The following is a 27,845-nucleotide window of genomic DNA, read 5'->3' as shown; positions in this document are numbered from 1 at the left end:
AGACTGCTTTGCCCTATGTACATAGTGACTGAACACTGGTCACCTTAATAATGTTTAAATACTGTTTTACCCACTTCATATGTATATACTGTATTCTAGTCATGGCTCATCCTATACAACTACTGCTGTACACGCCTTCTCTATTAATATACTGTCTATACCAGTTTGTATATATTACAGACTTTGACATTGCTCGTTCTGAAATGTTTTATTTATACTTATTGGATTATGTGCATATTGTTGTGTATTGCTAGGTACTATTACCGCATTGTTGTATGCTAGAAACACAAGCATTTCGCTGCACCTGCGATAACATCTGCATATGCAATCAATACATTTATTTGATTTTGACTTGTAGAGGATTAAACAGAACAATGGGGGAGGGGAGTTAGACAAAGGGGAGGGGAGTTAGACAAAGGGGAGGGGAGTTAGACAAAGGGGAGGGGAGTTAGACAAAGGGGAGGGGAGTTAGACCAATGGGAGGGGGGTTAGACCAATGGGAGGGGAGTTAGACAAAGGGGAGGGGAGTTAGACAAAGGGGAGGGGAGTTAGACAAAGGGGAGGGGAGTTAGACAAAGGGGAGGGGAGTTAGACAAAGGGGAGGGGAGAGGCAAAAAGGGCCAAAAGTGGGATGGACTCCAGTGACAGATGTGTGTTTGTGTAGCTGCTGTACTTTTCATATAGGAAGACAAAATAGTGTGATCAACTGCAGTGCAGGAGAAATATGCTACAGATAAACCTACTGGTACAATCTCATAACTTGCTATCAGTAGGCTATCTACCTTTGATAATGATTAACAATCTAATCAGTATAATGTATGTGTAATTATGTCTAAAAAAAACACTCAGACTTTAGGCTCAGCTAAATCAAACATGGCTATTAATGTTATTTGATAAAATATACTTTTTAGATTTTAAATGTCACGTTGAAATACTCGTAAAAAAATACATAGGCAAGCAAATCATTGCACGTAGGCCTGGCCACATTGCTGGCAATAACTGCTATAGTTACAGAGTTACATTAAATAATAGGCTACAATGTTGCAAATCATTTTACAATTATGCTCTTTGCAACATTTTTGTAACATGACGGATAGCGATACTTTGTAGCCTGCTAAAAAATATCACACGTACCCTTCAAATACCAGTATGCTTCAGCAAGTCCTACTCTGTAATGAAAATAGTGTTTAATTAACTCTAAAACACCTGATTTTGGGACTCGAGAGAACGAGATGTTCCGCTAGACTGTAGCCAAACACAACATTCCTTTAGCTAGACGTTAACTAAAGGCTGTCTGTTGAGCTGGCTAGCGAGAGACAAGCCTTTACTCGCGGAATAACCTCATTAAATCCCAAGTTTTTTTTATAAGTAACTAAGCATCGAACGTATGTACATGTTAATATATATTATCAAAATGTTTCAACGAGGTACTCACCTCAAAATACAGCAACAAAAAAAAAAAGACTGACAAACGTCTATTATGGTTCGCTGTTCGAAAGTTGTCGTATGTCGCTGGAAAAAAACATTGTACGCGGAAGTACAAATTCAAGTGCACAATTTCCCCTTGCCTGATTATTTTATCTGCATAAACCACTGGCAAAGTCATGCATGACGATGTCAAAATATATTGGTTTGATGTAATAATACAGTTTTCAATATGATCTAGCTATATAAAATCTGGTTTTCATGTAACTTTTTCCATCCCCAGTTGTTTCCTGATGGGCTACCATACTAGATTGTGTTACACGGTATTCGGTCCCCTCGACTACCCATGGGAGTCAAGTTTATATTTTCACACATAAGGTAATCCGTGTTGAAATATTAATTATGGAATTGAACGCATTATGTCAATTATTGAACAGTATTGAAACCCTGAACTAGTGCATCCATAAATATATTTAGGAATATCCAGTAGAGGCAATGCTTTTGTTTCGTAAACTTCTGTTTCACTTAGCAATATGATCTCATGTGTTTCACAATTCACAAATAGGCTATCACACAAAGTAATTCCGATTTAGGTAGTGTTGGCTGTTTGTGAAAGTTTAGGGCATGCACCTATCTTGGTTTGTCATCTTCTTAATTTCCCTTCATCATATATAGAGGAGGCAATATGGCATATGCTGTCCCATTACCCTGACTATTACAACTCGTTGAACTCAATCAGTCAATTACACATGCAAGGAAATAAGACTAAGGGAAACCATGGCCAATTTTCACTCATGCTCATGAAATCAAACCCTTCCATGATATAATGCAAACTATTCATGTAGACTAGATAAGGTCATTACATTGTAATATAGGTCCAGGTTCGCCACCCTGTGGAGAAAGGATGCTCTACACCAGGGGTCTCAAGCAGGCCTATAGGAGCCTCTTACTGTGTAAAGCACACACATTCACACAATGAGTTCAGTGCCAAGAACAGTCCAATCTCCAGAATAATGTTTATTGCTTTAGAAGTTATTCATATTTTTTTCTTATTTTTGATCTTTCCATTTTTCCTCTTTACAATAAAACAAAGAAATGTGACATTATTTCACGGCATGATCATTTTGGATGTGTTTACACATACATTCACAAAGGAAAGAGTATTTACAGTGGTGTTGATAAATGCCACACAGAGATCATGAAACAGAGATTTCTGGTAGAATCCAACAAATATAGAATTACATGACCTTTACAATAGGGCTTTCACACCTAATGTTACACCGCCACCTGTTACAAACCATACCATATGAATCTGTACAATGTGTGGTAGTTAGGATGCACTCTGTGCTTCAAAGTGAGCAACATGGAATGTCCCTAGTTGGTATTGAGATACTTTGTACCTCTTGTTTTAATTTCTACAAGGGGAGCTATTGCCTAACTGTTGACTCAAAAATAATCTACATTTTTTTGTTGTAATTGTAGTTGAAAGAATGTGCTGAAACCAATATTATTCCCATTTGAGAAATGACAGAACAGTTACACTGGGTGAATGCTAACTATAAAAATAAGACTACCAGAATATTTAAACCCAAAGGGCATCTTGGAAAATGACCAAAGGGCACAATTAGCTGGGGTTGAGAAAATATGAGACAATTCCCCATATATGAGTCCTCCTCATAGAAAAAACACCTTTCCAGCGCAGATACTCTGACTGCTGTTAATTATTTAAAACTTGAATACACCTATACTTGTCAATTTCCCAACATTATTTAAATGCATAATTAAATCACACCAACACAGCAAACTTTTATAATGTTGATAATAATTAAATGTAATGTACACCATAATAAAATATATACAATGAAATATTGATACAAATTCTAGATTTGTCCAGCTCTCTTTTGCTCTCTCTTTCTCTCCCTCTCACTGAAGAAAGTTAAGCAATTTAAATTAGCATTAAATAATAACAAACAAACAAGTATGGAGTTAGAAATGTGCATTACAATACCAGAGCATTACATTAGCAGAGCAAAATGACTAATTGTTTGGATTTGGGGGATGATCCTTTTTCCCAACAAACAACTAACTGTAGCAGCCTCCTATAAAGACCACCAGCTGGCAATGTTTGACTATGTTTTGAACAGAAAAATACATACCGGTACCCAAGAAAAGGAATCCCCAAAAAACTAAAGTAATATCTCTGTCAGATATAATTTCTTTGCGGCCATTATTTGAATTAATCTTGTGTGTATATTGTAGTGTTGTTTATTATTGTTCTAGTATTATATTTTAATGTAATTCATTATACATTTGACTGATATTTAGGCAGTTTGATGGACCCATTGCAGTAACACGGTAACATACGAATAGCACAGAACAACGTACAATGCTGTTAAAGCTCAAAACATCACTGAAACCTTGAGACAATAAAATGTGTGGGAGCACATGATGAATAAGTAGTACACATACATCTGAAACATGGTAGTCTCTCAGTAATGTTGAAATCAGCAAGCTCACTATCTCAGCTATGTTGGACAAGTACCCATGTAAAGAGAGAGCGGAAGGGTGGAGAAAGAGAAGAAGGGTGGAGAAAGAGAGGAAGGGTGGAGAAAGAGAAGGGTGGAGAGAGAGAGATGAAGGGTGGAGAGAGAGAGGAAAGGTGGAGAAAGAGAAGGGTGGAGAGAGAGAGCGGAAGGGTGGAGAGAGAGAGCGGAAGGGTGGAGAAAGAGAAGAAGGGTGGAGAGAGAGAGAGGAAGGGTGGAGAGAGAGAGAGGAAGGGTGGAGAGAGAGAGAGGAAGGGTGGAGAGAGAGAGAGGAAGGGTGGAGAGAGAGAGAGGAAGGGTGGAGAGAGAGAGGAAGGGTGGAGAGAGAGAGAGGAAGGGTGGAGAAAGAGAAGGGTGGAGAGAGAGAGAGGAAGGGTGGAGAAAGATAAGAAGGGTGGAGAGAGAGAGAAGAAGGGTGGAGAAAGAGAAGAAGGGTGGAGAGAGAGAGGAAGGGTGGAGAAAGAGAGAGGAAGGGTGGAGAAAGAAGAAGGTTGAGAGAGAGAGGAAGGGTGGAGAAAGAGAAGAAGGTTGGAGAGAGAGAGAGGAAGGGTGGAGAAAGAGAAGAAGGTTGGAGAGAGAGAGAGGAAGGGTGGAGAGAGAGAAGAAGGGTGGAGAGAGAGAGAGGAAGGGTGGAGAAAGAGAAGAAGGGTGGAGAGAGAGAGAGAGAGAGAGGAAGCAAAAAAAACAGAGAGACGGGGCAAGATGGCTCAAATAAAGGACAACATAACAGATGTAGGGAGCGAAAGAGAGAAGGAGAGAGGGGAGAGAAAGAGAGAGAGTTATCTAATAGAATCTATTAGCTGTGGATCAATTTTAGAGTCTCTGTCTCCCTGTGCCGTTCAACCAGAGCCATGGAGGGAGAGAGGGAGAGAGGGAGGGACGGAGGGGAAGGGGTAAGGGGCACCAGGCTCTTGAGGGGATGGGAGGACACGAGGGGAGGAAGGGAGGAGAGAGGTGGCAGTGCTCCCCCTTTCTTCCCCTCCACCAGGATCTGTGATCGACCACTCAGCCTGGTCTCCTTGGTGATGCTGAAGTCAGGCTCGTTGTCTGAGCTGCAGTCACTCAGATCTGTGATCTCCAGGTCCGAGTCTGACTCTGGGTCCTGCTTCACCCCGCCTCGTCGCTCCGATGGGCTCTGTCGCCCCCCAGTACCACCACCAAGACCCATCCCTCCCAGACCCAGCCCTAACCCTAACCCTATCCCCAACCCAGGCTCCGTGCCTGGGGTATTGCTCTCCCTTCTCTCCCTCTCACCCACAGAGCCCCCGTTGAGAATGTCTGTTCGGCCCAGCGACAGAGCACCAGGATAAGGAGGCAAGCAGAGTCTGGGCTGCCCACCTGCCGTGCTGTTAGTAACCCCGGTTTGGCCCGCTGCTCCCCTCTCTCCCCCTCCTGCCACCTCTCCCGGGGGTAGTAGGGAGGAGAAGGGGTGAGGCAGCTGGCCCAGGCTGGTCTGCAGCGGGTTGGGGTAGAAGTGGGAGGGATAGAGGGAGCCGGGGGGCAGCTTGGGGCAGTTGTTGAGGGAGAAGGCCCCTGAGAGGTAGGGATTGAAGCCCCAGGGGTAGTCGAAGGGAGGGTTGCGGGGGTAAGGACCCAACAGGGACGGGGGCTTGGAGTAACAGGGAGCGGCTGGAAGAGAACAGAGACACAGAGACAGAGGTTAGCTCTCTGAAGGGGTAAAGATCTCCTGACATACCACATCCAAGCATGTTCACTAATTATGCTCTGCAATAATTAGCATCGCAAATCCACAGCTATGCGCTGGGTCAAAATGAGAGCGCTGTTGATTTTAATAGAACCCTGATCTTAGACTATATGCCTGCCAGACCTATTAACACATTCAACTGGTTCACAACAAATATGAACATAATGAGAGATATGCTGTCTGGCAGATTAAAGTATCCCGTTAATAACAGAATAGTTATGCCAGTGTAATGAAATAATACTGTCTATGAAAAAAGGAAAATGGACTGTGGTAAGAGAAATCCAGTTATTGGTGAAGTCAACTGAATAACAGAAAAACACAACTCGCACACTCTGGCACTCTACTTGGCTCCATCATACTTTCAGAAACCTGATTAACATAACAGCTGATATAATGTGTATGTGTATTACATCAGCTTCCCTATATGCATCATTTAATAACAACTGAAACAAAGGAGGTAAATCTGAGGTGATACTGGAATTACATTTTAGTGCGTGAACAAAAGAACTCTCTATGACCCCGACTGTACTTCCTTCCAACAACAGACAACAAACTCAAATATTTACCCCATCTCTCTCTCTCTCCTCCTCCTGCTCTCTCTCTCTCTCTCTCTACCCCTCTCTCTCTCTCCTCCTCCCGCTCTCTCTCTCTCTCTCTCTACCCCTCTCTCTCTCTCTCCTCCTCCCGCTCTCTCTCTCTCTACACCTCTCTCTCTACCCCTCTCTCTCTCTCTCCTCCTCCCGCTCTCTCTCTACACCTCTCTCTCTACCCCTCTCTCTCTCCTCCTCCCGCTCTCTCTCTCTCTCTCTACACCTCTCTCTCTACCCCTCTCTCTCTCTCTCCTCCTCCCGCTCTCTCTCTCTACACCTCTCTCTCTACCCCTCTCTCTCTCTCTCTTCCTCCCGCTCTCTCTCTCTCTCTCTCCTCCTCCCTCTCTCTCTCTCTCTCTCTCCTCCTCCCACTCTCTCTCTCTCTCCTCCTCCCGCTCTCTCTCTCTACACCTCTCTCTCTACCCCTCTCTCTCTCTCTCCTCCTCCCGCTCTCTCTCTCTCTCTCTCTCTCCTCCTCCCGCTCTCTCTCTCCTCCTCCCGCTCTCTCTCTCTCTCCTCCTCCCGCTCTCTCTCTCTCTCTCTCCTCCTCCCGCTCTCTCTCTCTCTCTCTCCTCCTCCCGCTCTCTCTCTCTCCTCCTCCCGCTCTCTCTCTCTCTCTCTCCTCCTCCCGCTCTCTCTCTCTCTCTCTCCTCCTCCCGCTCTCTCTCTCTCCTCCTCCCGCTCTCTCTCTCTCTCTCCTCCTCCCGCTCTCTCTCTCCTCCTCCCACTCTCTCTCTCCTCCCACTCTCTCTCTCTCTCTCCTCCCACTCTCTCTCTCTCTCTCCTCCCGCTTTCTCTCTCCTCCTCCCGCTCTCTCTCTCTCGTCCTCCCGCTCTCTCTCTCTCTCTCCTCCCACTCTCTCTCTCTCTCTCCTCCCGCTCTCTCTCTCTCGTCCTCCCGCTCTCTCTCTCTCGTCCTCCCGCTCTCTCTCTCTCTCTCGTCCTCCCGCTCTCTCTCTCTCGTCCTCCCGCTCTCTCTCTCTCGTCCTCCCGCTCCCGCTCTCTCTCTCGTCCTCCCGCTCTCTCTCTCTCGTCCTCCCGCTCTCTCTCTCTCGTCCTCCCGCTCTCTCTCTCGTCCTCCCGCTCTCTCTCTCTCGTCCTCCCGCTCTCTCTCTCTCGTCCTCCCGCTCTCTCTCTCGTCCTCCCGCTCTCTCTCTCTCGTCCTCCCGCTCTCTCTCTCTCTCGTCCTCCCGCTCTCTCTCTCTCGTCCTCCCGCTCTCTCTCTCTCTCGTCCTCCCACTCTCTCTCTCTCGTCCTCCCGCTCTCTCTCTCTCTCTCTCTGTTATTTGCTATGGAGGGCTAATTTGACAGTGCTTGAGTCTCTGTGTGCTGGGCCAGAAGTAGCTGGCAGACAAATTAATATTGAATCAGGCAGGCAGGCCTCACTTGCTTATGAAAACACAGTAATGGGCGCCCACAGGCCACAAACTGAAGCCTGCACCCTCAATTAGGGCCTTCCTGCCTGGGATGGGATTAGGACAGGGGGGACACATGGGAGGGAGAGGTGGGTGAGAAGGGAAGGTGGGGGGGAATAGGACCTGAGGACAAACAAAACAGGGGGGCCAGGTTGTGATGTGAAGGGGAGTGTGTTCACAGTGAACACACACTAACTCACACACACTCACTGTGCTGTAAGGGCACACATTCCAATGCAGTAGCAGGGCTGAAACACACACATGGAGTATCCAGACAGGCAAAGGCATCTGTACACACACACGCACAAACACACACACATATGCCTGCATGCTCACCCACACACAAATAAAACACACACATACATGCACACAAATAAAACACACACATACAAACTGAAAGATTATATAAAGGGAAAATGCAAATTATTACACTGACATTAATTCTAAAAACCTTAATTGAGCATCTGCCTCGTAATAATACAATTATATATACTGTAGATCACTTCCATCTAACCCTTCCTCTCACCTGAAGAAGAGTGTGAATTGGAGGCAGTAAAGGGACAGATCTCTGCTGTGTAAAGTACTGCAGTGAACATGGATTTGATCTTTTTCCTTCTCTCGTTATGCTCTCCTCATTTCCTCTATCATTCTCAGGCTCCACTTTCCATCAGTTCTCCTTCCTTCCTTCCTTCCTTCCTTCCTTCCTTCCTTCCTTCCTTCCTTCCTTCCTTCCTTCCTTCCTTCCTTCCTTCCTTCCTTCCTTCCTCTCTCCTCTGTTCTTTACCTTCCCTCTCTCCTCTGTTCTTTACCTTCCCTCTCCTCTCTCCATCAGTTCTCCTCCTTCCTTCCTTCCTTCCTTCCTTCCTTCCTTCCTTCCTTCCTTCCTTCCTTCCTTCCTTCCTTCCTTCCTTCCTTCCTTCCTTCCTTCCTTCCTTACCTTCCCTCTCTCCTCTGTTCTTTACCTTCCCTCTCTCCTCTGTTCTTTACCTTCCCTCTCTCCTCTGTTCTTTACCTTCCCTCTCTCCTCTGTTCTTTACCTTCCCTCTCTCCTCTGTTCTTTACCTTCCCTCTCTACTCTGTTCTTTACCTTCCCTCTCTCCTCTGTTCTTTACCTTCCCTCTCTCCTCTGTTCTTTACCTTCCCTCTCTCCTCTGTTCTTTACCTTCCCTCTCTCCTCTGTTCTTTACCTTCCCTCTCTCCTCTGTTCTTTACCTTCCCTCTCTCCTCTGTTCTTTACCTTCCCGCTCTCCTCTGTTCTTTACCTTCCCGCTCTCCTCTGTTCTTTACCTTCCCTCTCTCCTCTGTTCTTTACCTTCCCTCTCTCCTCTGTTCTTTACCTTCCCTCTCTCCTCTGTTCTTTACCTTCCCTCTCTCCTCTGTTCTTTACCTTCCCTCTCTCCTCTGTTCTTTACCTTCCCTCTCTCCTCTGTTCTTTACCTTCCCTCTCTCCTCTGTTCTTTACCTTCCCTCTCTCCTCTGTTCTTTACCTTCCCTCTCTCCTCTGTTCTTTACCTTCCCTCTCTCCTCTGTTCTTTACCTTCCCTCTCTACTCTGTTCTTTACCTTCCCTCTCTCCTCTGTTCTTTACCTTCCCTCTCTCCTCTGTTCTTTACCTTCCCTCTCTCCTCTGTTCTTTACCTTCCCTCTCTCCTCTGTTCTTTACCTTCCCTCTCTCCTCTGTTCTTTACCTTCCCTCTCTCCTCTGTTCTTTACCTTCCCTCTCTCCTCTGTTCTTTACCTTCCCTCGCTCCTCTGTTCTTTACCTTCCCTCTCTACTCTGTTCTTTACCTTCCCTCTCTCATCTGTTCTTTACCTTCCCTCTCTCCTCTGTTCTTTACCTTCCCTCTCTCCTCTGTTCTTTACCTTCCCTCTCTCCTCTGTTCTTTACCTTCCCTCTCTCCTCTGTTCTTTACCTTCCCTCTCTCCTCTGTTCTTTACCTTCCCTCTCTCCTCTGTTCTTTACCTTCCCTCTCTCCTCTGTTCTTTACCTTCCCGCTTTTCTCTGTTCTTTACCTTCCCTCTCTACTCTGTTCTTTACCTTCCCTCTCTCCTCTGTTCTTTACCTTCCCTCTCTCCTCTGTTCTTTACCTTCCCTCTCTCCTCTGTTCTTTACCTTCCCTCTCTCCTCTGTTCTTTACCTTCCCTCTCTCCTCTGTTCTTTACCTTCCCTCTCTCCTCTGTTCTTTACCTTCCCTCTCTCCTCTGTTCTTTACCTTCCCTCTCTCCTCTGTTCTTTACCTTCCCTCTCTCCTCTGTTCTTTACCTTCCCTCTCTCCTCTGTTCTTTACCTTCCCTCTCTCCTCTGTTCTTTACCTTCCCTCTCTCCTCTGTTCTTTACCTTCCCTCTCTCCTCTGTTCTTTACCTTCCCTCTCTCCTCTGTTCTTTACCTTCCCTCTCTCCTCTGTTCTTTACCTTCCCTCTCTCCTCTGTTCTTTACCTTCCCTCTCTCCTCTGTTCTTTACCTTCCCTCTCTCCTCTGTTCTTTACCTTCCCTCTATCCTCTGTTCTTTACCTTCCCGCTTTTCTCTGTTCTTTACCTTCCCTCTCTCCTCTGTTCTTTACCTTCCCTCTCTCCTCTGTTCTTTACCTTCCCTCTCTCCTCTGTTCTTTACCTTCCCTCTCTCCTCTGTTCTTTACCTTCTCTCTCTCTCCTCTGTTCTTTACCTTCTCTCTCTCTCCTCTGTTCTTTACCTTCCCTCTCTCCTCTGTTCTTTACCTTCCCTCTCTCATTTTTCTCAATCATCTTCTGCCTTATTTTTACCGCTGTCACCCCTCTAACCTCTCGCCTCTTATCTCGCTTCTTCTCTCTCTCTCACCTGAGCTGAGGAAGGGGAATGTGTCCAGTCTCAGTTTATCTCCCTCTGGTCCCGGGGCTGTGGCCACTCGATCAAACAGGGAGGTTCCTCTCCCTGACTCTGGCAAACGAGGGAACAGTGACTGCAGGGCCTGGGAGAAAGAGGGAAGACAGAGAGACAGAACAAAAAACATTAGAATCTGCTCATGTCATTTAAGCATTTAATAGCAATTCATTTAACCAGCAAAGAAAAACTAGACTTGTCTTTAGGATCAACCTCCTCTTTAAATCACCATGTATTTAGGGTAAGTCATTTGATGGAGATGGCACCCTGTAGTGTGTGGTGCAAACACACCAACAGTCACAGCAAGGACAGGATAAAAGGAAGTGCCAGGGGACTGAGAGGGAGAGGAGAGGGGAGAACAGAGGAGAAGATGAGGAGAGGAGGTAGGAGGACACAGAGGCTCAAAGACTCAAAGCCAGGAGAAGTACAGAGTCAAATGGAGGCCAACGATTAAGTGGGCACAAAGGCTAAACTACGAGAGATAGAGGGATTGGGCGCCCTTCGAGGAGGGAAGAGTGTGCAGGGACAAAGGAGGGAAAGGATTGATGGAAGGGAGAGAGAGACTAAACAACATAATAGGTGTGGGGTAAGAGAGAGAGAGAGAGAGAGAGAGAGAGGGGAGAATGTATGTATGTGTGTGTGTGCTCATGAGGTGTGTGTGTGTGTGTGTGTGTGTGTGTAGAAGTGCTTTAAAACAGGAAAGAGAAAGGTAGCCAAACAAACGAAACGGTTAAATCACACAGAGTCGAGGGAGACAGAGAGAGAGAGGGAGGATTTCTCTTTTTTTAGAAGAGCTGGGATCAATAATTTCTGTCACCCCTCAGCTCCAAGTTTGAAAAGCGAGACTGTACTTCCAAGCTGCATGATCTGGATTGCTTAACCAAACCTGCATTAATGACCGAACATTGATCTGATCTGACGTATCTACTTGTCTTTTATTTCTTTCATTTTCAATCGATGACAGAGGGATAGGCCATCCGAGACGGGAATGTGAGAAGGGTGGATAACGTCTTCTTTTATTTTAAGGACAAGTTAAAACCATCTCTCCAGTTTCTCCTTTACTCTCTCTGACTCTCTTTTTCTATCTTTCAGGACAAGGAAAGACTCTACTAGTCATTTAAAGTTAACTCTATTCCCTTTTAAATAGATTTCATGAATTAAATTAAAAGATATTATACTATTTGCACTAGTATCACAATGTCAATTTTTTTGTATTTGTAAAACATCTGTTAAAAAAAAAAAATTGTCATAACAATTTCTATATCCAAGCAAATGAGAAAGTATGAATCAGTTAGTGTTTCATTTGAATATATCATCACCTAAATGGATCCATCAGAAATATGCACCCTGAGCACAGACCATTACTTCAATATGTGTATCTATTATTTCTTTACAAACTGTAACAGGACAGTTTTATTCATACAACCCCCTCTGGTGGTCCAATAACATTTATCTCTGTAAAAATTTCAAGATGTCTCTGGGCAAATAATAAGTGAAGAACATTTTATCATGATCAGGACTGCTGCTATTAGAAACAGTGAATAAAATATGTATGATAAGATACGCGGAATACAATTGATCCTCCCGTAACTAAAGAATGAATACACAGCAGGAGTCTGTACAGTACAATCTGCAGTTCCCTGAGACTAAATGGATTTTTAGCTAGACCCGCTGAATCAAATCAACATTAATAAACAATCAAGTATGGAGTTGTGGCAACCATATTTCCATCTCTCCCTCTCATTTTCCTCCCTTTATTTCTCTCTTCTTTTCCCCAATGTTTGTCGTTGATGGTTCTCAGGTACTCGGAATCTGCTGGTCTTCTATCCAACTTGTCTCTTCGTTTTGGTGAATTCAAACATGTACTGTTCAAATGACAGCTCCCTTTAGACAATGTGATGGATTGTGTTAACAGTGGGGAATAACTTGGAGTAGCTGTCTATTCTGGAAAACCTGTAATTCCTGTCCTTACAATCCTCTCTTTCTCTTTTCCCTTCATACCCTCCACCATCCATTACCCTTTCTCTCCATCCCTCCCTCTGTCCTAAACTCCATTCGTTCCTCCATCCCTCACTTCCTCCGTTACTCCCTCCATACCTCGGGTGTGAGAGGGCTGCAGTCGGGCGCGGCGGAGCCCCCATTGAAGTGGTTCTGGAGCAGGAAGGGGGAGCTGGCCATGTCCAGCAGAGGATAGTTCACCAGCACCACCTTACTGAAGTTAAACTTGTAGGTGAAACGCTTCCCTTTGGTTTTGTGCAAAATACGCTTATTATAGTAGTACCTGGGTGGGGGAGGATGGAGAGAAAGGTGACCGGGAAGAGATTAGGAAAGAGGGAATGGAGAAAGGAGAGAAAAAAACAGGAAGAGTTAGAAACAAATATCCATGTTTTCATCGATGGTTCACAGCAGGGCTCTCCAACCTGCTTCCTGGAGAGCTATCATCCTGTAGGTTTTCCCTCCAACCTGCTTCCTGGAGAGCTATCATCCTGTAGGTTTTCCCTCCAACCTGCTTCCTGGAGAGCTATCATCCTGTAGGTTTTCCCTCCAACCTGCTTCCTGGAGAGCTATCATCCTGTAGGTTTTCCCTCCAACCTGCTTCCTGGAGAGCTATCATCCTGTAGGTTTTCCCTCCAAACCTAATCTAGCGCAACTGATTCTAATAATAAGCTGGTTGGTAAAATTAATCAGGTTAGTTACACCTGGGGTTGGAGCAAAAACCTACAGCAGGGTAGCTCTCCAGGAAGGGTTGGAGAGCCCTGGTCAACAGTAATGTGTTCCCTTAACAGCAGGGGGAACAACACTTGTCCTCCAGGGCTGAACTCCTGCTGGGTTTGTTTCTCCCTGGCATCTCACTGATCAATTCATGTTTTGATTTGATAAAGTCTACACACACACCTCGTTAGGCAGGACTAAATAAGTCCCTGAATAAAACCAAAAACAAGCACATAAACAACATCCCTCCACAGCCTGATCTGACCTGCTGTGCACCGTTGACATACAGCAATTATTATGTAAATATGAAATATATTTGGGAAGGGCCCGTAAGTAAGTATTTCACTGTTTATCCACACCTGTTGTTTACGAAGCATGTGATGAATACATTTGATTAATTACATGTACAGTATATGTACAGAAATATGATGTATTACATGTACAGTATATGTACAGAAATATGCATAATAGATATACATCAACTCTTGCTGTCAGCGCTTCTGGCATCATTCACAACTGAAGTGCCTCTTTGAGGGCGGGACTACAATGTGAGTGGTGTCTCTATGGAAACAAACTCAGGTGCCAGTCACTCCAACCTTACATGGCTTATTTCCTGTGCCACCTACTGAGGTATCACAGGCTACAGCACCTGTCAGAATCCTACACTGTCAGATACTACATACTGCCATATGGTTCAGATGAGAGGGTTGGTACAGAGGTGAGGTGGGGTGGGGGGTGTTCTCAAAACTTAATAAAGAATAAACACATTATATTAAGCTGGTGACTGCCCTGATACATTCTTAGACTTTCATTTACTATTTTAAGCATGTAAGTCGTTTCAAATAGGCCAGTGACAAAGTTAAAATCCTGTATAGCTACACTGCAGATGTAAGGTAACAACTTCACAGGCATACAGACCTGTACACAGTGCATTCGGAAAGTATTCAAAACCCTTCACTTTTTCCACATTTTGTTACGTTACAACCTTATTTCCTCATCAACCTACATACAATACCCTATAATGACAAAGCAAAAACAGTTTTGATTTTTTGCAAATGCATAAAAAATTGAAAACTGAAATATCACATTTACTATCACATATCACAGACCCTTTACTCAGTACTTTGTTGAAGCACCTTTGTCAGAGATTACAGCCTTGAGTCTTCTCGGGTATGACACTACAAGCTTGGCACACCTGTATTTGGGGAGTTTCTCCCACTTTTCTCTGCAGCTCCTCTCAAGCTCTGTCAGGCTGGATCTGGAGGGTCGCTGCACAGCTATTTTCAGGTCTCTCCAGAGATGTTCGATTGGTTCATGTCCGGGCTCTGGCTGGGCCACTCAAGGACATTCAGAGACTTGTCCCGAAGCCCCTCCTGCGTTGTCTTGGCTATGTGCCTAGGGTCGTTGTCCTGTTGGAAGGTGAACCTTCGCCCCAGTCTGAGGTCCTGAGCACGCTGGATCAGGTTTTCATCAAGGATCTCTCTGTACCTTGCCCCGTTCATCTTTCCCTCGATCTTGACTAGTCTCCCAGTCCCTGCCGCTGAAAAACATCCCCACAGCATGATGCTGCCACCACCATGTTTCACCGTAGGGATGGTGCCAGGTTTCCTCCAGACGTGACGCTTGGCATTTAGGCCAAATAGTTCCATCTTGGTTTCATCAGACCAGAGAATCTTGTTTCTCATGGTTTGAGAGTCCTTTAGGAGCCCTTTGACAAACTCCAAATGGGCTGTCATGTGCTTTTTATTGAGGAGTGGCTTCCGTCTGGCCGCTCTACCATAAAAGCCTTTTTGTTGGAGTGCTGCAGAGATTATTGTCTATCTGGAAGGTTCTCCCATCTCCACAGAGGAACTCGGGAGCTCTGTCAGAGTGACCATTGGGTTCTTGGTCACCTCCCTGACCAAGGCCCTTCTCCCCTGATTGCTCAGTTTGGCCGGGCGGCCAGCTCTAGGAAGAGTCTTGGTGGTTCCAAACTTCTTCCATTTAAGAATGATGGAGGCCATTGTGTTCTTGGGGACCTTCAATGCTGCAGAAATGTTTTGGTACCCTTCCCTAGATCTGTGCCTCGACACAATCCTGTCCTGGAGCTTTACGGACAACTCCTTTGGACTCATGGCTTGGTTTTTGCTCTGACATACACTGTTAACTGTTGGACCTTATATAAACAGGTGTGTCCAATCAATTAAATTTACCACAGGTGGATTCCAATCAAGTTGTAGAAACATCTCAAGGATGATCAATGGAAACAGGATGCACCTGAGCTCAAATTCCTATCTCATTGCAAAGGGTCTGAATACTTATGTAAATAAGGTATTTCTGTTATCTATTTTTATAAGTTAGCAACAATTTCCCCAAAACTATTTTTGCTTTGTCATTATGGGGTATTGTGTAGATTGATGGGGGGGGGGGGGGGGGGGGGAATGTAATCCATTTTAGAATAATGTGTAAAAAGTGAAGGGGTCTGAATACTTTCCAAATACAATGTATATCAGTATGTATATCAGTATGTATATCACAGTATGTATCCACCACAAACGGTTCGGGCCCTCGCAATGATTTGTACACTTTTGCTTTGCGTGGCAATTGTGCCGCGGACCTTAATTGAGCAATTAAGCTAGGCTAATCAAGAAGGCTAATTATGGCCCCAGCCAATTCATAACAATTAGACCCCTACGACAGCCCCCATTAACGAGAGGGCAGGGGAAACCAGGGAGGTGGGTAACAGTGTGTGTGTGTGTGTGTGTGTGTATTGTCATTTGATTTGCATAAGCAAGTAACGAGTAGCGGTGGGGTGCGGGGTAAATTCAATAGAATGATCCATAGCAGAATAGGTAGCAGGGCTATAGCTTAAATCACATAGCAATGCGTAGAGTTTTGAGCCAAGTATTTCTGAGAAGGCAGAAGGACTTCATTTATTCTCGGTAGGTCTAAATCTAAGCTATTTTACATGGGGGATTCTTATTGAATTTTTTATATAGAGGTTTAATAGTGAACTTATCCATTTGGACATTGGAAAATAAAGTGGAATCAAGGGTATTGACATTTAAGGAAAAAACATCAGATTTTTCTTTCCATTTTTACTGACATGGAGGGAGAAGATGAATGAGACACGTAGGACTTATATCCACTACAAATGAATACTGCTACTTTTTCTGGCTTCTTATACTGAAAAAATATCTAATAAAGCACACACATACACAAAAACACACACATGCACAGGCACACACACACACACACACAGTTCCTACCTTAGCGCCCTGCTCAACTTATCGTAGTTCATGTGGGGTTTGCATTTCCTGAGGCCCCACAGTTTGGCCACCTCGTCAGGGTCCTTGATGACAAACTCTCCATATTCCCCCTGCCAGGAAATCACACTCTGGTACTCCTCCTTCTGCAGCAGCTCCAGGATGAAGTGCCAAAGCTGAATCTGTCGCGAGCCGGGGCTCGACTCAGGCTTGTAGGCCCAGTCTGGGAAGGCAATGCCTGAGGAGGAGCAAGAGAGTGGGAGGATGAGATTGAGGCCCATTGGTTTGTGAATGGTGAGTGCTGGCCAAAGGGGCTAGCTGTCTGGATGACTGATGGAGTGATACAGTTAAGGGATGATGTGTTTAATATCATAGAGCATGCTTACAGCAATGTTGCTCTGTGGTACTACTAACGGCCTCTAGCTTGGACCCGCTAGCTGGTCAGTTAGATTTCTACTCTCTTTCGGAGTTGATGGATGCTACTTACATTTTGATAATACTTGAATTCTAACTGCCTGCTGCCGTACACTTTTAACATAATTAAATAGCTCATCAATTGAACAAAAATTCTGGCTAATTGCCTTGCAGAATAAGTAAAGAAACAGGAATCCTAAGAAATTAGAAACGCTATTTGTTCACTGATGTGTGTGGTAAGTTTTTTTGTCATTCAAATATAAAAATGATCTTTATAATGCAGACTTGTTGGAGTATACATATTGACCATTGGAAAACACTAGCTATCAAAGGCCTGGTGTACTAAGCAGTAACACAGGGAAAAAGTATGCAAGGGAATACAGGTAAACCTACTACAAATAGGTACATAAAGGTTAAGCGGTAGGAATAAAGCATTTAGTTGAAGTGTAAATAAAGACAGTTTGGTAAATTAGCATCAAGATTTTTTGTTGTCTATTTTATTCCTGCTGATAATAACATCTAACACCAAACATTGCACAGGTACAGCACATTGTACATCTCCCCTTAGTGTATAACTGGTATCTGCCCTCCCCCAAATGCCAATCAAATGTTCCTCCACAACCCTAATAAAATCCCCAACTCCCCAAACCACGTACCCCGGCTTCCGCAAAAAAGTGCCCCAATCCTGCTTGCCTCACCTGGAGTCCAGAGGGCAGGGACAGGGGGGGTGAGCAACAGATCACTGACACAGTTACAGTCCATGCCTCCACTACACCTGAGAGATGGGGAGACAAAGGGAGAGAAGGAAAAATTCCAATTGAATTCCAATTACTTTTATTTCTTAGGAGAAAACGAAAAAGAAAGGTGAGAGTGAGGGATGAGTTAAACAAGTCTGAGGTGAGAGATGACCTGCAGGACAAAGGGCGAGGGACGGTTTTACACCGTGGTTTTGAGTCCCTTATATCAACGTTACATACAGTATATATCAAGAGCTTTTGTAGGTCACGTGTTTGATGGAGCGATCTAACAGGGTCAGAGAGCAGTAACTGATGCAATGTGGAGGACACCCCTACAGTATAGAATATGATAAATTAAAACATCTCTTTTAAACGTGAAGAAGGCGCAGGATAATGAGGTGATAGATAGAAGCTGTTTTGATCAAAAAGTGGGAGTAGGGAGTAGTGATTCATTCCAAAATGGTTAGTGGTTTAGTGGTTATAACGGCTATATTGACAAAGACGTAACATGAAAGACTGATATATTCAATTTACAATCCATTAAAATAATTCATATTTGTAATACAATGAGTAGACAATTACAAAAATAGAAACTAAATTGAGAACCAAGGCCATGTAAGTAAAAACAAATAAAGCTGTATTTTCATATTTTCACATTACTAATACCTAAGATATGATCTGTATCGAATATGCCAAATAAATGCCCAGAAATTGGAATTGGGTTGGCTAGTGAAAAGCACAACAGGTGAATGTACAGAATAAATACATCCAGACATGTTTATTGGCCAGCAAACTGTTGATCAGCACAGAGTCTTTCTGTCTGAACATTCACATCATTTTATTTTTGAGAAAATAATCTCTGAATATAGAAATTAAACTGTGAATTAGGGCGGCAGGTAGCCTAGTTGTTGGAGCAGTGGGCTCTAAATATCCGAGCTGACAAGATGAAAAATCTGTCGATGTGCCCTTGAGCAAGGCACTTAACCTTCCTTTGCTCCTACTATGGCTGACCCTGTAATATGAGTGAATATGACTAAAGACAGAGTTGTAATTCGACTGTGCACATTAGACAACTGTGGGGGTGAATGGGGAAATACTAAGGATGTGCACCTGTCAATGTTAGGAGAAAGTGAAGTGAGAGGAGCTCAAGAGATTGGATACAGTTTGGATATTACAGTTTCATCTTGGTTGTTTTACAAACCTCAAATGGAAAAGAAACCATGCCACTGCAAAAATATATTTAATGCTGGTCTCTCCATCTCTTTCTCTCTCTCTTTCCACTCTCTGTCTCTATTTAATTATGCTCTGTGAAATGTGGATTTTCCCTCCAGCATTGAAATGGTACGTGAATTATTGAGGTGTGTTTGTATAAATTATTATTACTAACTCCAGGCATTTCTCTCTCACTCACCCTCTCGCACTCTCACCATCTCACTCACTCTCACCCTCTCGCTCTTTTTAGTCTTTGGACTGTGGCTCATCCCGCTCTCTTCATCTTTGTGTTTTCAGACCTCTTTCTTTCTCAGAATCCACCGTCTGACTGCATATATCCTTTCTTCTTTTTCCTCTCTTCCTCATTTTCTTGTTCTCCCTGCTCCTCCTTTACTGCTCCTCCTTTACTGTCCCTCCTTTACTGCCCCTCCTTTACTGCCCCTCCTTTACTGCCCCTCCTTTACTGCCCCTCCTTTACTGCCCCTCCTTTTCTGCCCCTCCTTTTCTGCCCCTCCTTTTCTGCCCCTCCTTTTCTGCCCCTCCTTTACTGCTCCTCCTTTACTGCCCCTCCTTTACTGCTCCTCCTTAACTGCCCCTCCTTTACGGTCCCTCCTTTACGGTCCCTCCTTTACTGTTCATCCTTGAGTGCAAACTATGTCTGTCACAAGTAATTATCTTCACCTGTAACTAGCAACCCTATACTCCCTGTTCAATTATTTACTTAGACAACTATGCGTTCTGGGAAGCAGTACATTCAAAACAATTTTCCAGATATTGTTGTGGAATTATTTCAACATCTTTAGAGGCTACATGTACAGTATTTCAGCAGTATTTAAGCATGTGTGAGACCTGACAGGCACTGCACTGAATTTCAACTTGTCTATTTATTTGGTCTTTACAGCCATAGAGCTCCTATGTCTATGATTCCATATGTCATTTTATGTTTGCAACAATCTATGCCTCTCCCTATTCCCTTGAGATTTGGGCCATCAATAGCACATCATCCTATCATTTGCCATAGACTCCTAAACCCCAGTCTGTACTCTCAGAGGACACACAATATGGGTGCTTTAGTACCAGACAAGGTCTACCTCTCTTTCCTCCTATGCACCTCCTCAAAATCTATACGCACCCATCTCCTATCTATCTGCCAGCCTATCTCCACAGTTGACTCCTCCCTTCCCTTTCCCACCTGTCCACTGTCTTCTCTCTCTTCCTCCCTCTCCTGTTCTGTGTGTTATGCTTCGGCACAGTAATTTTCCGTTTGATTTCGGAGGTAATGAATTTTTTACAAATCAAAGAGGAAGCCAGGCCCCCACCCCTCCATCCCCCCACCCCCGATCTCCCTCTCTCGCACCCCTCAGCCCCCCAGGCCAGAGAGGAGATAAAGGAGCCCCCATCATTTCCTTGTTAGTTTTGATTTGGGCAGCACAGGGCTTTCAAGTTCCCCCTATCACCCCCAGAAACATTATAACTAGCAGCACAGGGAATACTGCTCCTCATGCACACACACTGGCAGATACAGAGGCACTCTGATAGACTAATGGAGTGTATACACACACAGACACACGTATATACTCTACTCACACATACCAACATCAGTGTACAGGTAGAGACTGATAATAATAGCACACACAATGAGGCGTTGTTGAAACAGTGGATACTAACTGAATCAATACACACACACATACATATTTATCGCAGGACTGAAAGATACAATTTTCATTGTTTACCAAAGATGGAGACAAAGGCTAAAAGATACTCACAAAGAGGTTTGCACGTAGCATTGAGGACGAGCCTATAATGGACCAAAGAAAAGGCCGTAACTGATGGCCAACCAATACAACAGTATAGATGAAGGATTACTCTAATCACCAATAACAAAAAAGGCAGAGTGTGAGACATATTGTCCCAGTTTTACACTGGCAACTATTGTTCCACTGTTACACTAATACACCTATAACATGTGTCCTGGAACCCCATAGTACACCTGCACCTGCCTTGGAGTTCACTATTGAGCTTTTCTGTGAATGGAAACGTAGAATCAGATTCTATATGGTAATGAACTGCAGTTCACTAAATCAGGTCTGACAGATGAGTGGGGACTTGGGTAAAGTGGAGACTTGGAACAGGGGTAAAGTGGGGACTTGTGGTAGAGTTGGGACTTGGAACAGGGGTAAAGTGTGGACTTGGGGTAGAATGGAGACTTGGAACAGGGGTAAAGTGGGGACTTGGAATAGAATGGAGACTTGGAACAGGGGTAAAGTGGGGACTTGGGGTAGAGTTGGGACTTGGAACAGGGGTAAAGTGGAGACTTGGAACAGGGGTAAAGTGGGGACTTGGAAAGGGGGTAAAGTGGAGACTTGGAACAGGGGTAAAGTGGAGACTTGGAACAGGGGTAAAGTGGAGACTTGGAACAGGGGTAAAGTGGGGACTTGGTGTAGAATGGGGACTTGGAACAGGGGTAGAATGGGGACTTGGAACAGGGGTAAAGTGGAGACTTGGAACAGGGGTAAAGTGGGGACTTGGGGTAGAATGGGGACTTGGAACAGGGGTAAAGTGGAGACTTGGAACAGGGGTAAAGTGGGGACTTGGGTAAAGTGGAGACTTGGAACAGGGGTAAAGTGGAGACTTGGAACAGGGGTAAAGTGGGGACTTGGGTAAAGTGGAGACTTGGAACAGGGGTAAAGTGGAGACTTGGAAAAGGGGTAAAGTGGAGACTTGGAAAGGGGGTAAAGTGGGGACTTGGAACAGGGGTAAAGTGGAGACTTGGAAAGGGGGTAAAGTGGAGACTTGGAACAGGGGTAAAGTGGAGACTTGGAAAGGGGGTAAAGTGGAGACTTGGAACAGGGGTAAAGTGGGGACTTGGGTAAAGTGGAGACTTGGAACAGGGGTAAAGTGGGGACTTGGTGTAGAATGGGGACTTGGAACAGGGGTAGAATGGGGACTTGGAAAAGGGATAAAGTGGGGACTTGCAGTAGAGTGGGGACTTGGAAAAGGGGTAAAGTGGGGACTTGGGGTTGAGTGGGGACTTGGAACAGAAGAAAGACTGGTAATAGAGAGACTGTGGACAGAGAGGGAGCAGAGTGAAGAGTAGCAGCCAGAGATGGAAAGTGGACAGACTGACATTCTGGCAACATTTTGTCTCCAGTGGTGTCTAAAGATGGAAAAAGTGTAGGGTCTCAACAAAAAAATATATATATATAAATATATATACACATACATATGAAAAGAGCTACGAGTCTAGCCTCTCTCGCTCTCTGTTTCCAACAGATGAAACAAACTCTGTACATCTGTCTCATCTTTCTTTTTTGGTTGCCCCTGAAAATGCCCAACTGAACCCCCTCTCTCTATCCTTCTACCCCCTCTCCCTCTGTTCCTCTCTCTGGTTAGCTCTGACACTCTGGTCAGCCTCGGGGTGGAAGAACAGAGGGACTGTGGTATGGGTTTGTAAGAGGAGAAGGAGAGGGGGGTAGGAGAGGAGAGGGAGGGAGGGAGGGAGGGAGGGAGGGAGGGAGGGAGGGAGGGAGGGAGGGAGGGAGGGAGGGAGGGAGGGAGGGAGGGAGGGAGGGAGGGAGGGAGGGAGGGAGAAAAGTGCAGGAGGATGGAAGACAGGACCTGCTGGCTGTCCAAATGTTAAACTGGAAGGTGGAGAGGTCTATGGAACAGACAACAATACAACTAGGATCAATGGTGGGATAAATGGAGAGGGAAAATAAATAAACAAAAAAGAGGAAGAGGTAAAGAAGAGAAATTATGGAGAACTTGAAATGAGCCTGTAAAAATGACTATAAACCCAAACTGCTAAACCAGTTCAGAAACAAAAAAAAAGACCATACAATTTAGGCCCGAAAAGCATTGGGGGCTTGAAAACTATGGGCCTTTTGGAGATATGTGTGTATGTGAATCGACATCACCAAACAGTCATCCCACTGGGAACAGACCCTATTTCACCTTGGTTCAACTTAATTGAAATTACGTGGAATCAACGTTGATTCAACCAGTATATGCGGGAAATAAATGGGGTAAAGTTTTGTATGTGAATCCTAATGATGACGATTTTATTAAGAAAACTAACTGGTGTGTTAAGTTATGAAGCTAAATTATAAATAACTATACAGTAGATTGGCATGTGGATGAGGAAGCGAACGTTTGGAAAACTTGCTCAAGTTAAGGAGATGGTGAAGGGAGAGTGTTGCATGTGATATGGTATCACCACCTTACAGAATACTGGCCTTAAGATACAAGACGGAAAATACGAAGAAAAAAAGAGGAAGAAAAAGTATCAATCGATAGGGTTAAATTATTCATCGTCATTAATTATCGATTGCTCTCCGCTGCCGGCTCGTCCGCCGAGCGCCAGAGTTGAAAGGAGGGAAAGCGCGCTTTATTAAAACCGGCTCGAGCCTCATTGTTTCATGTCCCGCGGCAAAGAAAAAGCTCGAGCTTGGCTCTACCGGTGCCAGTGAAAAATCCACACAGACGCACACACACATTGCCCCCCTTTGCGATTTCCCTCTCTCCTTGCTTGCTCTCTCTCTCCCGACGCGCGGGAGAGCTTTGGGGAGCCTAGTACGGTGTTCACGGGGCGGCTGTGTCTCGCGTGGATCGATGAGGGATCAATGGCTTGCGCTGACTAATAGCCAGAGAGCGCCTTTGATCTCGCGGCTGAGAGATCAAAACCTGCGCGAAGAGAGTGTGAAAGAGAAAGAGGAAAAGAAACTGCTCTGGCGAGCGGACCTTAAACTTCACACAAGCGGAGACACGCATATTCACGTCTAGTACACACAAAGAGACATGCGTACATACATGATTAAGTCTACAAACGTATACACGAAATATATTTCATGGTGAGGCAATTTCACAGAGTTTGATTAACAGCAAATGACTACTTCCAGATGCAAGGTGTGTGTGCGTGTCTGTGTGAATGGTTTGGTTTTACTATCCTTGTGGGGACCCGAAGTTCGGACAAGTGCAGACATTTCGCTGATCCCCACAAGGAAATCGCTATTTTAGGTTTAGGGCTTATGTTTAGGGTTACAATTGGGGCTATGGTTAGGTTTAAGTTTAGGGATTTGGGGTTAGGGTTGATGTTGACTCCTCCAGACAGGATAAGCCAGTGAGAACAGGAGAACCATCTGTTGTTGCTATAGAGCAGATGAGTGTCCTATGGGCTCAACTTCACCCTATCCTGAAGGTAAACAGGGAAGGTGTGTGTGAGAGAGAGAGATTTGAAAGATACCAAAAGCTATCAAACTTGTTCATTAAAAACAACTGTTTTATGGAAAAATCTGACATTTGAACATAATATTTTCTTCGTTGACCAGAATGTAGCCTACTTAAACCCTGCATTGTGGTTTGTCAGATTAGGGGATCAAAATGGCATTCAATTTCATTTAGTGTGCACCACTTTCAGCAGTCAAAATAGTGCACTTTAAAGGAAATAGTGTGTAATTTCAGACACAGACAGTTATGGGATTCAGAGGTCAAAGTTCAGCAGAAAAACGACACTTTTAACTCCATCCTGCGAGACCAACACTGTACCTCCCTGCTTTCAACACCTGTCTTTAGATGCATTGTGATGAAAGCTGCCGTTGTCAATGATTTCACCCCATGAGGAGATGCACTTGTTACAGACCCTTCTTTCCTCCTTATCCTTCTCTTCCCTGCTCTCTACCCCCCTCTCTATTTATCCCTCCTCCTCCCTGGTCAGTGAGTTACTCTCTCTATCGCTCTCACTTCCCGAATTAACCACTCAAGAAGTCACCACCGACTAAATCAATAGCTCATACATAAACCCTGCTATAATCACTCCCCCACTTGTCTGTCTGCCCCTCCCTCCCCGTCTCTCATCCCCCTCTCTTTACCCCTTCACTCTCCTCTGACACTCTTTTCTTCCTCATCCTCTTCTGTGTCTTGCCAAGTCACTCTCTTTATTTCTTCCTCTTCCTCTCCCCATTGGTCCATCAATACTGTATTGTATTACCCACTTCTAAATTCAGTCCCTTGTTTTGTTATGACTCCTACTCTCCCTCCCTCCATCTCCCATCTCCATACCCATACATACCTGAGCACCACACACACGACTGGCCTAACAGCAACATGAGAAGTAAAACAAAACAGCATATGCTTCTCCAACTGTCAATTAAACCAATTCGTGTCACACCTCTGAACGCTCAACTATAGATGACAACAGGTGCTTGTTAGCGCAACATTGTACTGGCGTGTAATACACACTAATGATCAACTGAACTGAGACAGGCCGTGTTTCACCGTGTTAGTGTGTCAAGGAGCCATCAATATTACATTATGTCTCATGTTTAACTATGAAACACAAACAGTTGTTTTGGGCTTAAAGATATTGTATTGCCAAAGGAGCCATGTGCAGACATCCACATGCACAAGGAAAAAAAACAGATTTTTTAAATTACACACACACCTCTCTTCCCTCCCCTCTCTTTCTCTCTCTCCCCTCTCTTTCTCTCTCCAAGTCTTTGATTCGCGTGCGGTTTGATCTGTGAGAGAGCGAGTTTTGTAAACACATTTTTCACGATCATATAGCCATGGGCAAGGAGCGAGGCGAGGAGGAAGGAGGGCGGGAGTGGGAGCACAAACACGCGGGGAAGGGGGAGAGGGACGTTTAATGAGCGCGCGAGATGGCGAGATGGACTGACAGACATGCATGCACCGACTGACTCAAATACCAAACCAACGAACAGAGGCACACACACACCAGCAGATTGCCTTTGCCAAGTAAAGCATCAGAGGGACTGACGAAATATGAGGCAACACCGAGAAAAACAACTTATTTTATTTTTCATTATTGCTAAAAGATGAATGTATTCCCCAATTTCACATTTCCTGACATTGAATTCCACAAAGTCCGAATACAGCACGAGAGAGATAGATAGAGAGAGAGATTTCGTTGTAAGGGTCAACAACAAAAAACAGCTAAAAGCTGCAAACTGATTATGGGTAGAGAAATAACGGTGCTGGTGTGAGCTTAACTAATAAAAGGGCGCACCCTCATTCCCTTTTCACTTCGTTTTAAAATGTTCTCCCAGACCGGCATCTGGGGTTCCTAATTCGTTTAGGTTCGATTGCTCCGGCAGTAATACTGCTAACCCGTCGCCTCTGCCGACTCCTCTCCACCGGACGCGCCGACCGGAAGAGACTCTGGATCGGTATCGGAATAGAGCAGACAGGCGCAGAGGCACAGACCGAGTCAGGCAGAGGATTTTTTTTTTTTTTAATTCTGCAATGCATTACATATCTATTTAGAAATAACGTTCAGCAAACTATATGAATACTAAATACAGGCATAATAACCATAATAATAACGATAATGATAATAACCGTTATAATAATAGAAAGCTATTAATATAATAATATTAATAACGCAATTATAAGTAAATATATAAGCTAATATTGGTAAGCCAAAAATGTTTTTTTTATGGCTATAATTACCTACATTACGCAACAAGAATGCAACTGAGAAGGCGAATAGTCTCCTCCATACTGCATTGGTGACCGAGCCGACACCATTTATTTCTAAACTGTTGTTGGTAACATTTGTTTGTATTTTAGTGTTGAGCTATGCTCATTCATTTCAAGCGTTTTGAAATACCCCTCATCGTTTATTTCTTCTAATAACACTCCCCGCTCAAATCCCTCGCGCCAGTCATTAAAATGATATTATTTTCATTTCTCCGTTACTTGCTTTTTACTGCTTTTTAAAAAGAAGAATAGCTGGAAGGAGTGAAGTTGCTTGTCAGTATGGTAAATTGAGGAGGAGTGTGTTTTTTTCCCTCATATTTACTTTCTTTCTTCTCGCTCTCTCTCTCTCTTTCGGGGGAATTGTTCTCAATGTCCACAAACACATCGGAAATACCCGCCGGCCCCAACAGCATCGATTTCTAATTAGACGCCAGGATAATCGTCGGAGAGAGAGATGAAAAAAGGAAAAGAGGAATAGCGAGATGGTCTAAATAAATATATAAACGAATTAGACCCGGGATTAATTGAATGAATATGAGCTTTAAGAAATAATGAATGGTGGATTTATATATAGCTCGCCAAAATGCTTGATGGACTAAGGAAATATCATGAAGGGGTAACAACCAAGGGACAAATTGTAATAGTGACAGGATGACAACAAATTATCTTTAATAACGCGGTTCCCTAATATGTTTTCATGGCTCTCTACATACAAAAAAAACTAGCTATGGTAAAACATGAACCCTGAAAATGACTGAAAGAACACCGTGGTCACAATGACATGTAGTTAAACCACCCCAACCCATACAAAGGAAGAAGCATGACATCAAACATACACTATATGATAATGGTAGCTATTTATTTCCAAATCACCCAAGTTATTTGAATTCGGGCAATGCCGATGCCATGTAAAGTATAGAAAATAATCATAACAAGAGGTATTGGGTAAACTTAGTTGTTTAGTTCATAATGGTTCATATGAAAAGGCAACATTGGAAACTAAACTTGGACCTAAAGGCACAACTATTGAACATCAAGAACTTCCGTCTTCCCTAAATCTCTGTCTCGTCTTCCCACTACCTCGTTCCATCTCTCCCTAGTTATTTCACTCTTTTCTGCTCTTGACAGAGTGTGACAAGGGGTTAGTCGAAGGGCTCAGGTAGCTCGTTTACTTTAATTAGCGTTTCATCATCTGCAGAGCGGCACCCTACTCTTCAATACGTACTCTTTCATGCTGCTCCCTCTCTCATCCTGTTTTATATCCTCTCCCTCTCCCCCCCCCCCTTTCTTATCTTCCATCTCCTGCTCACTCAAGCATACAGTAATATTTCAAGCACACTTCTAGTACCCACTCTCTTCCTTCATCGCTCCTCTCTCATCTCCTTTGCTCTCTTTTCCTGTGTCCCCTCTCCATTCTTCTCTCCTTCATCAACCTCCTTGATCACCTTGTTTTCTATCTGTCCTGGGTTTCCCCCCTTTCTCTCTCTATCTCA

At 44.3% G+C, this 27,845-nt stretch overlaps 2 protein-coding genes across 5 annotated transcripts in view; both read right to left on the bottom strand.

The window, feature by feature from the left end:
- The window catches only part of LOC110503633 (rho guanine nucleotide exchange factor 1), a 68,618-nt gene extending 66,696 nt beyond the window's left edge, over positions 1 to 1,922 (bottom strand). For 2 of the 4 annotated variants that reach the window (XM_090226085.1, XM_090226093.1), the window contains exon 1: positions 1,436 to 1,922. In XM_090226085.1, coding sequence (XP_090082211.1) covers positions 1,436 to 1,606 — 171 coding nt within the window. In that variant the 5' untranslated portion in view covers positions 1,607 to 1,922. The remainder of the gene's footprint in view (positions 1 to 1,435) is intronic. The other 2 variants (XM_090226080.1, XM_090226081.1) reach the window with 1 other exon arrangement.
- Positions 1,923 to 2,424: 502 nt separating this feature from the next.
- The window catches only part of LOC118945979 (ETS domain-containing transcription factor ERF-like), a 42,721-nt gene continuing 17,300 nt past the window's right edge, over positions 2,425 to 27,845 (bottom strand). Inside the window, exons 2-6 of the mRNA XM_036969629.2 lie at positions 17,605 to 17,681; positions 16,496 to 16,730; positions 12,633 to 12,816; positions 10,494 to 10,623; positions 2,425 to 5,597 (exon numbers count right to left, since the gene is read on the bottom strand). Coding sequence (XP_036825524.2) covers positions 4,765 to 5,597; positions 10,494 to 10,623; positions 12,633 to 12,816; positions 16,496 to 16,730; positions 17,605 to 17,668 — 1,446 coding nt within the window. The 5' untranslated portion in view covers positions 17,669 to 17,681 and the 3' untranslated portion in view covers positions 2,425 to 4,764. The remainder of the gene's footprint in view (positions 5,598 to 10,493; positions 10,624 to 12,632; positions 12,817 to 16,495; positions 16,731 to 17,604; positions 17,682 to 27,845) is intronic.

Source organism: Oncorhynchus mykiss, chromosome 3, assembly GCF_057628025.1.
Source record: "Oncorhynchus mykiss isolate SJ-2025 chromosome 3, ASM5762802v1, whole genome shotgun sequence".
NCBI lineage: Eukaryota > Metazoa > Chordata > Actinopteri > Salmoniformes > Salmonidae > Oncorhynchus > Oncorhynchus mykiss.
Note: the sequence above shows the minus strand (reverse complement) of the source record. Positions and strands in the feature narration are given on the sequence as shown.